This window comes from Notechis scutatus, chromosome 1 (genome assembly GCF_049901735.1).
Source record: "Notechis scutatus isolate UNSWTSFEM ecotype Mainland chromosome 1, rNotScu1.2, whole genome shotgun sequence".
NCBI lineage: Eukaryota > Metazoa > Chordata > Lepidosauria > Squamata > Elapidae > Notechis > Notechis scutatus.
The window spans coordinates 210,397,351-210,407,663 of record NC_142009.1 but is presented as its reverse complement, the minus strand read 5'-3'; the positions used below and the strand labels follow the sequence as shown (position 1 = coordinate 210,407,663).

The 10,313-nt window shown below is 37.1% G+C and overlaps 1 protein-coding gene across 3 annotated transcripts in view; it reads left to right on the top strand.

Moving 5' to 3' along the window:
* Window positions 1-584: 584 nt before the first annotated feature.
* Window positions 585-10,313, top strand: part of ACMSD (aminocarboxymuconate semialdehyde decarboxylase) — a 31,229-nt gene continuing 21,500 nt past the window's right edge. Inside the window, exons 1-2 of one of the 3 annotated variants that reach the window (XM_026665389.2) lie at window positions 585-752; window positions 4,691-4,735. In XM_026665389.2, the coding sequence (XP_026521174.2) occupies window positions 696-752; window positions 4,691-4,735 (102 nt within the window). In that variant the 5' untranslated portion in view covers window positions 585-695. The remainder of the gene's footprint in view (window positions 753-4,690; window positions 4,736-10,313) is intronic. The other 2 variants (XM_026665388.2, XM_087950119.1) reach the window with 2 other exon arrangements.

The following is a 10,313-nucleotide window of genomic DNA, read 5'->3' as shown; positions in this document are numbered from 1 at the left end:
TGGAAATGGACTTTTTTTTATAGAAAAAACAAATTTAATTGGCTTTGGGCAATTTGTTTTATTTTGTGAAAAGTATTCCAACTGTTTCCTCTTCTGTCTAGAGTAGAACTGTTTGAAGATTTTAAATCTATTTCACACATTGTTTTTAATCCAAATATGGACAAAGTCTCAGGTTTTCCTAATTTATCTAAAACTTCTCTTTAAAAAAAATCTCAGGTGGTTTACAATAACATAATTTTGCATTGTGTTTGTTATTGTAAACCACCTGAGATTTTTTTTAAAAAAGAGAGAGATGGGGCTTTAGATAAATTAGGAAAACCCAAGGGATCAGAGGCCAAAACCTAGCTATTAACTTTGTCTAAAGGCTGTCCAGCTTGTAAATTAAATGTATACTACTTTGTCCTGCAGTTGAACCTCTCAGGCAGTTTAATCTAAGGAAATTCATGTTTGTGTAGCTCAATTTTGTCATAAAGCTACATGGCTTTGCAAACTTTTTAGCAGCTTAATATTACACAGTGCAGTTCTCCTGAAACTCTGCCTGATTGGTTCATTAGGGTAGCCACCCCAATAAGATGGTTGGAGGGCCTGAACAGCCACTTCGGTTAATCAACAAATAACACACAGGCCTGAGTGAAATTTAAAAAGTGAGGAAAAACATCTTTATTGCCATCTAATCATCAGGTGAACCTGCAGAAATGAAAATTGACATACACTGTCACATTCTGCCTAAGGAATGGCCTGATCTGAAACAGGTAACACAGGCAGTCTTTGGATATTTGATATAAAAAAAACCTACGTAGGAAGTCTTCTAGATTGTTGTTGATGGTTTATCTTAGATAAACCTAGAACTTTATCTTGTGTAGTTCCAAATTTTAAATATGAGAAATTACGAAGATATTCATTTCAAAATGCTTCTGGTACTTAAACATTCTGTGTCTCAATATTTTGAACAGTGGTGTACATTTGAATTTATTGAACTGCTTGGTAAAGCAGAAAGTTTGGTGCGTGTATTTCTGTACCAGCTCTTTGCTAGGAAAAAAAAAAAAGACAGGTCAGAGTATTTATTTACTTTCAGCAGTTACATTCCACTATATTCAGATTATGACTATTAATAATGTGTAGTTTTAATTGTATTATGGCCAAAAGAAAATTGCCTGGGATGAATGCTGAGTTTGAATATTGTACAAAGAGATGTTTTGCCAATGGAATCCTTGGAATTCTCTCTAAATTGCTCTCAGTATATATAAACATCTTTTTTAGCTGTATTCAGAATCAGTGAAAAGCAATGGATTGCTGTGCAATGCAATTGTAAGCCAAATTATTTGCTAGAGCATGTAACATATTTGGCACTGCAGCTAGCTTCAGTAAATTTAGATGGATTTAGTTTTTCTGAATGATACATTGATATTAACAATATAAATAAAGCTTTGAGCATTGTCTGATCTTTTTAGAAAAGATTGTGATGCATTCATGAATGGCAGCATCTGTGTAATTGCAAAAAATGACAAACCACTTTTTTGCAAATTAACTCTATTTACTTATATAAATTGTGTTTCATTTTGACTATTTATTATGTAAATCATGTCTTCTACAAAGCTTTAAATTGCTTATGAGCAACACTATTACACTAATTGCATTAGCCAAAGAACCTCAAATAAAAATAATTTAATTGTGGGCTTGACATGCTGTATTGCAAGCCTCTTTTTTCTCCATTTCAGTATTACAATTACCTTGAATTTTTTTCTGCCATAGAAAATTATATATGAGATTTGCAAAATATGTGGCAATTAAAATGTTGGCTAATAGAATTATTTGTCTTACATAGTTCAGTGCAACTGCATAAAATATTTGATGTTGGAAAAGATGGACCACTTATTTGTCTGAAGAGGCCACGTGTTCTCAAGAGAAGCCATTTTAAAATGTATCTATGGATGAAAATAAAAAGGGTCCAAAAGAAGCAAGAGAGAAAACAAAACCCATCAAAACAGTTCAGTTAAAATTAACCTGTTTGGTGATTGTTGAGAAAATAACTATCAAGGGTGTTAATCATGAATAGAATGGCCAGAACAAGATTAGGGAGAAGGAAATGAGAAAATAGTCTTGCTGTAAATTTGTCAAAAATATTTGCCTGTCATTCTGTTATAAGAATAGATCTCTAAATTCTTCAGCAAACTCAAGTTCACATCCAAAAATATTTTGAACATGAAGCAATACTGGTTGTATTGCTTCATGTTCAATTGAAGCAATACTAGTTGCATCAAATTTCACATGGGTGTTTAAGAACTCAATGATCTTCTCTTATATTCCTGCAAATCAATTAATGAATGCGTCGCTGTTGCTAACACTTCGATTCTGCTTCTTTTAAAATGTAACTCAAATATAGATTGACGTCAGTTGAAAGCCACATTGCAGGATTTATGCCAGGATGTTGTTACTGATTTCTTAAAATGCCTCTTTGTGAACCTTTTTATAAGTAGAAAGAAAAAATGTTGAGTACTTTTCCCATTTGTGATTATGAGATAGTTCAAATGAAGTGAAAGTAAAGGAAAGGAAAAACTGGCCTTATTTCTGTCGTGGTATTTTCTGCCATAAGAAAAGTTACTTTGGAAGAATGAGGAGATCTTTTACTTGTTTACTAGAAGCTTTTTGCTGCTCTTTAAATATTAATAGACAAAGGTGACCTTCATCCCTACTATTGAATCATCAAGGCCAAACAGAGGATCAATACATGACTACACTAATTATTAACAAATGCTGCTCAGCTGATATTATCATTTCACTGTATCTTTATTTTATTTCTGGTTACATAATGAAGACTGTAGGATGTGTAAAAATCTGCCCTATCGCAAACCTCATTATGTGAGGTTTAGGAAGCCAAATATGTATCAAATGAAGTATATCTCTCTTTCAATTAAAGATAATGAAATGATCTCACCCATTTTGTAGCAGGAAACCGGAATTTTGACAGTTTTCTCCAAGGCCACTGTAGATAGAAATACTCTATATTTTAAAAATGAGATTCATTCCATACGTTGAGGAAGAAAAGGAAAGAACCCAATTCCAAAAGCAAAATGACACATAGGGTTGGACTTTATTAGATCATTGGTTTTGTATTAGTTTCCTTTTGGTTTCCATTTATTACATAGATCAATATCATCTTGGAAAGAAAAAGTTAAAGACCTTGATACAGGGGTGGGATTCTACCAGTTCGCACCTATTCGCTAGAACCGGTTGCAGTTCGGAGAACCGATTGTTAGAAGAAATTACTGGCCTAATCCTGTAAGGAAGGCAGGAAGGAAACATTCTGGTGTTGCTTACAGAAACTGCCTTTCTATTAACTTTTATTACGTTCTTGGCAGGACTATACTTCCTGTCTCAGAAACTTCTCTGGAGATTTTTCCCCCTCCTTTGCTGGTACTTTGCTTGTGTGGAGTGAGCATTCAAAGTTACAATGGTACTGAAAAAAATGACTTATGACCATTTTTCACACTTGCAGCATCCTCACAGTCATGAGAGGCCAGGCGAGGAGATGCGTGCCTAGATGTGAGTGATATTGAGTTGGCCACGCCCAGCCAATAAGATGACCACCAAGCCACAGAAACCAACTTAGCCATGCCCACAGAACCGGTTGTTAAAAAATTTGAATCCCACCCCTGCCTTGATATATGAATATTCAATTATATTCTTCAAATATAAGATTGCTCATTAAATGAAGGACTTTGGTTCTATCAAACCTGGGGTGCTTAGAAGAATATAATTTTATTTCATATTTATAAAATAAATATTTATTTTTTTATGTCAGTTTTATATTCTTTTTATTACATTTCATATATAAATTTAAACAGCAAAATACTGTAGTAGGTTTTTTTTCTTTCTGTCTTCACTTCATATAACTTGTCATATTTTTCCTGGTGTATTCACAGTGCAATGCATTACAGTGTTGGTGTAATATAGTATTCGCTATTAAAAATAATTGTTCTTTTTAAGGAGATACGAATAATAATACTCCATTTCAATATAATAGAATAAATAGATTTGTATTTAAGTATGTATGTGGAACTGATAGTCACTTATACTTTTATATAAGCAATGAAAATGTTATAGCAACTTTCTCATACCTAAGGATTATTCCAGTCAAAGTTAAATACATCTGGAGAATATGACACTGCTACAATAAACATAGTCCTTCACTTACAACACTTTGTTTAGTGACTGTTCAAAGTTACAACAGCACTGAAAAAAGTGATGTATGGACATTTTTCACACTTACGACTACTGCAGCATCCCTGTGGCGATGTGATCAAAATTCAGCTGCTTGACAGTTGACTCATATTTATGACTGTTGCTGTGTCTCATGGTCATGTGATCACTTTTGGCGACCTTTTGACAAGCAAAGTCAATGTGGAAGCCAAATTCACTTACTAACTAATTTAACAACTTCAGTGATTCACATAACCATAGTGGCAAAAAAGGTCGTACAATGCGGCAAAACTCAGTTAAGAAGTATCTCACTTAGCAAAAGAAATTTTGGGCTCAACAGTGGTCATAAGTCAAGGACTACCTGCATATTATACAGTCTGAATATAAAAGAAATGATTTGCTTGGTTTTAAATTAACATGACCCAGTTGTTGAACCATAAGATATGACTTACTTTATGTGTATTTGTTAACTCTGCCTTCCTTTTCACAGAGATATGGCTATGGAGGATGGGTTCAATTGGAGAAAGATCATAAGGTATGTTAAGTTTGTGATTGATAAGTAATAACTATTAAGATTTATATTTGAATTTTGGAAAAGAATACTCTTCTAGTCAGGCCAAAGGAATATCTAATTCAGCATCTGATTTCCAATGCAGCACTTCTGGGGTTTCCAAGAAGCCTATAAAAATGGTACTAAAGACAATATAAGTTCCTGCCTCTAGAACAAGGGTCTTCAAACTTGACAGCTTTAAAACTTGTGGATTTCAACTCCTAGAATTCCTGAGCTAACAGGACTGGAAGAAGAATTCTGGGAATTGAAGTCTACAAGTCTTAAAGCTGTCAAGTTTGAAGACCCCTGCTCTAGACTTAGTGGAAATAATAGTTTGGAATCGTACTAATAGATATATTAAGATAATGGACACCAACAAGTCTGGCTGTGAATGTCACTACTATAATTAATTTAGTGTGAACAACTACATTTTCTGATACTCTGAATCTGATGACAATTAGCTGTGTTTGAGTCATCCTATGGTATTATAGAAGTTCCTTTGGCTGCTTAGGGTTTTGTTCTTGATACATTCTTTAGATAGCAGCAGTGAGGATTTAGATGAAACCTGGCTCAAAAAGAGTAACTGTGAGAGGGATCTTGGAGTTCTAATGGATGATCACTTAAATATGAACCAGTAGTGTGTGGCAGCAGCCAAAGAAGCTAATATAACCCTTGGTTGTATAAACATAAGCATAGAATCAAAATCATGTGAAGTATTAGTACTGCATTATAAAGCCTTAGTAAGGCCATACTTGGAGTACTGCATCCAGTTTTGATCACCACATTACAAAAAGGATGTTGAGACTTTGCAAAGAAGAGCAACTAAGATGATTAAAGGCCTGGAGATAAAAATATATGAAGCACAGTTGCAGGATTTGGGTTTGGCTAGTCTAGAGAAAAGAAGAACTAGGGGTGACATGATAGCAATATTCCAGTATTTGAGAGTACCACAAAGAAAAGGGGGTCAACTTATTTTCCAAAGCACCAGAAGGCAAGAAAAGAAACAATGAAGGGAAACTAATCAAGCAGGAAAGCAGGAAACCTGGAACTAAGGAGAAACTTCCTTACAGTGAAGACAATTAACCAGTGGAACAGCTTTGCCTTTGGAAATTGTAGGTGTTTATCACTGGAGGTTTTTAAGAAGAGACTAGCCAGTCATTTGTCAGGAATGATACAGGATCTCCTGCTTGAGCAGGAGGTTGGACCAGAAGACCTCAAAGGTCCCTGTCAGCTCTATTCTGATTACATCCCAGAATAAGAAGGATCACTTTAATAGATTTGGTCACTTTTCCTATTTCTCACCTTTCTTTTTCTTTCATTCTAGCCTTGCATAATTAACAATATTGCACAAAATAAACAATATGCAGGTAGTCAACTTATAATCATTTAGTGACTGTTCAAAGTTACAATGGCTCAGAAGAAAAGTGACTTATAGCCATTTTCACACTTGCAGCATCCCCGTGCTTACATGATCCAAATTTGGATGGTTGTCAAATGGTTCATATTTATAACAGCTGCACCATCCCAGGGTAATGTAATCACTTTTTGCAACTTTCTGACAAGCAAAGTCAATGAGGAAATCTGATTCACTTAATGACCATATTACTAATTTAACAACTGCAGTGATTCACCTAACAACTGTGGCTGTAAAATGGGGCAAAACTCACTGAACAACTGTTTTGCTTAGCAACAGAAAATTTGAGTTCAACTGTAGTCATAACCTGAGGACTACCTGTAACATAAAATAGTGTAATATAAAAAATAATTGTATATGGTGTCTGACCTTTCTTCTGATGGTTGTATTTGACTGTATAATTTGAGTACATTTTATCGGTTCTCTTTTTTCGCCGATATAAATTGTTTAATTGTTACCTAAAGTTGACTGGTAAATGGAGCTGAGAAAATATTCACTGAGATTGCCCAAGAGAAATATAATCAGCAGAACACACTGAACAAATATTACAAATGAATGAGTGGTGTCATGAATATTAGTCACTTGTTATTCCATAAATTAAAAAATTGCAAGGATTTTTTTAGAAAACCTGCCCAAACCTGGACAAATGAATATGCATATAATTTAGGAGCAGAGCATCATGATAAAATTACATCTGTGACCTAGATCTTTTCATGAAGTAATCGTAAACGTATTAGTGAGAATGCTCCTTTCTGTTCACATAAACACACAATTATATGTCAGAAATTTTGAATTTTCCTTTAAAAATATGCACTAGATATCAGTTCTCTTCCAATTCCACAGATTGCCCAGCCTAGCTTTTAAGGAACCAGAAAACAATTGAATAAATATTCTATGGCAAAAATATGACAGTTATTTATGTTCTTCTCAATTTTCCCTAGCACTTATTCTCTAGAGGAGAAACAACAACCAATGTATGCATTTGAACAAATATTACATTTCAAACTCTAAGAAGCTTGTTCCCATGGTTTTTGTTCTCCGAATCTTTATCTGAACTATTTTAATGCAGGTCTTCCTAACAACTATTGCTTGAATCTCATTTACTATAAGGTCATTTTCCTCCTAGTCACTCATAGGATTTTTGAGAGTCAACCAACAGTCTTTGTGCCACTACTGAGGAATAAGCTTTATATTAATTCACTGGTGGGTGACTCAGAAAGCTGCTATAAATTACTTATGGGGGGACTGCCTTAAAGACATTTTTACAAGCTGAAGAAAAGCTGTATTTGTCTTCTCAGTAGAATAGCAATAACAATAACAATAGCACTTATATACCACCTCACAGTGCTTTACAGCCCTCTCTAGGCAGTTTACAAAGTCGGCAGATTGCCCCCAACAATCTGGGTCCTCATTTTACCCACCTTGGAAGGATACAAGGCTGAGTCAACCTTGAGTCTGGTGGGATTTGATCTGCCAAATTGTAGTCAGCCGGCAGTCAGCAGAAGTAGCCTGCAGTACTGCACTCTGACCCACTGCGCCACTGTGGCACAAAAGATAATAATATAAAATAATATCCATATATATCAATACAATCACAATAAAAATAATTCTAGAGGAACTCCTCGACTTATAACCACTCATGTAGTGACCACTCAAAGTTACAGTGGCACTGAAAAAAGTGACTTATGACTGTTTTTCACACTTATGACTGTTGTGGTCACATGATCAAAATGTGGACACTTGGCAACTGGCATGTATTTATGACGGTTGCAGTGTCCCAGGGTCACGTGATCACCTTTTGCGAACTTCTCACGAGCAAAGTCAATGGGGAAGCCAGGTTCACTTGACAGTCTTGTTATTAACTTAACAACTGCAGCGATTCACTTAACAATGGTGGCAAGAAAATGGGGCAAAACTCACTTAACAACTGTCTCGCTTAACAATCAATTTGGAACTCAGTTGTGGTTGTAAGTCGAGCTCTCCCTGTACTTGATAAATGCCTTACAGAGAGCAAGAGACCACCTATGTAATGGAGGCGTGTATTCTTCTGTTCTGAGCTGTGGCCTCAGTCCTACGTAGGCTCTACTTCAAAACTAAAAATTCCATGAAGCAAAGTAAGGCAGGCCAAGAAAGATACTATATCGATTTTTTTTAGACTAAATATTCAGAACTCACACAGCACTCAACAGCTTGGTGCAGTCCCGAGCTCACGCTGTTTTAGTGACAGACGATGCTGCCAGAAATCTAGCTTTAAATAGAAAGCAGAACGGTTCCATCCATTTCTGGATCCCAGAAATGTATTTTTTAAAACCATTTATCTAGCCACCCATCTTTCAACTGATGCTGGGCAGCTCCCAATCAAAAATTAACAGACATATAAAATCATTTTGAAAACTATAGAGCCCTGTCTGTGCTATATGGATCCAAGCAATTTGTTTAGGCGTATTCTGGTTCTGCTACCATATGCTCATCAAGAAAGCTCACAGTATAGCTCTTTTAAGCATTAGAAAGACTATTATTTATCTTGCTACAGCTGGCATTTATGTATGAAGGCTTAAGATAGGGCTGTCAAACTCTCGGATGCATCATGTGCTGTCCACACCCACACCCAGTTTAGCAAAGGGGAGAAAAGTCCCGATACATCACATGACACTGCCGTGACGACTTGAGTTTGACACCCCTGGCTAAGAGAATCCTTGGAACAATTACAATTCTCTTAGCATTGCCTTCAGCACTATAATTTAACAGCCTGCCTGAAAAATAACCTTAACAGCCTGCCTGAAAAATAACCACATAGATCAGTGGTTCCCAAACTTTTTCAGTCCACCGCCCCCTTGGTGCTACAAACTCATCCTCGGTGCCCCCCACCCAGGGGTGGGATTCAAATTTCTATAGGCATGGCCTAATTTGAGGGTGTGGCTTGCTGGTCACGTGACTGGGTGGGCGTGGCTTGCCGGTCACGTGACTGGCTGGCGTGGCTTGCTGGATGGGCATGGCTTGCTGGTCACATGACGGGGTAGGTGTGATTTGGTGGTCATGTGACTGGGTGGGCGTGGCCAGGTGGCTGGCAAACCAAATACAAGTGGTCCTCACTTAATGGCCGGTTGTTTAGCAAGTGTTCTAATTTATGACTGGCCTCCCGAGATACTTGACCCGTTTTTGGAGTTTTGACAGCCATGCACACATACACGTGACACACTCCCTTCTAACCCTGCTGGAGAAGGTCATTGCACAAGAATCAGCAAAGCATCTCTGATTACATTCAAGCAGTGAATAAAATCTAATCAGAGATACTTTGCCGATTCTTGTTGATTTGTTTTATTTGTACCTCATTATTTTATGTTGCTGAATTGCATTGACATGTGTGTCCCTTCTTGTGCACAACCCAGAAGCTTTTGTGATTCTTTGCAGCAAAAATTACCAACCTCTGGCTTTGCTCTACTGTTCAAACATGCCGACACTGCTGCGTTCTAGGTGTCGGCCCCACAGGTCCACCCATTGAGCCCACTGCATTGGAGGGACCTGCCCAAGCAAGTCAAGTCAATGGGGTGAGCCTGAGAGAGGGAAAGAGAAAGTAAAGAGAGAGAGAGAGAGAGAAGGAAGAAAAGAAAGAGAAAACGGAAAGAAAGAAAAAGGGACAAAGAAAAAGGGGGGATGGGAGGAAGGGACAGAAAGAAAAAGAAATAAAGAAGGAGGGAGGGAGGGAGGGGAGGGAAGAGAAAGATAATGAGATATCTATTCTCGTCCAATCACCTGCTCCAGCAGGGTTAGAAGGGAGTGTGTGAGTGTGTGTGTGTGTGTGTTCTCCTTGTACATTTTGGTTTTGCCTTCTTCAGAATTGGCACTGTAATACATTGGGCAAAAGTAATTTTTAGGGTGGAGATCTGGTCCAATGGATCCTGTTTAAAGCCTCAACAAAATGTGAGAGCTTCCTGATAGTCTTGACCATGTTTTGTCCACAAAACCTTCAATAGAAGCCAAAAATGTTTCAATGTGGAAAAGGGCCTCAGTCTAAACTAGGCCTCATTTCAATCAGATGCATCAGGTCTCTCTCTCTGTGTCCCCCTCCCTCTCCCAGACTGGCTTTGCTCTACTTTCCCAATGTGCCTGTGGGGCTGGCGCTTCGAACATGGATAGATGGATGGATGG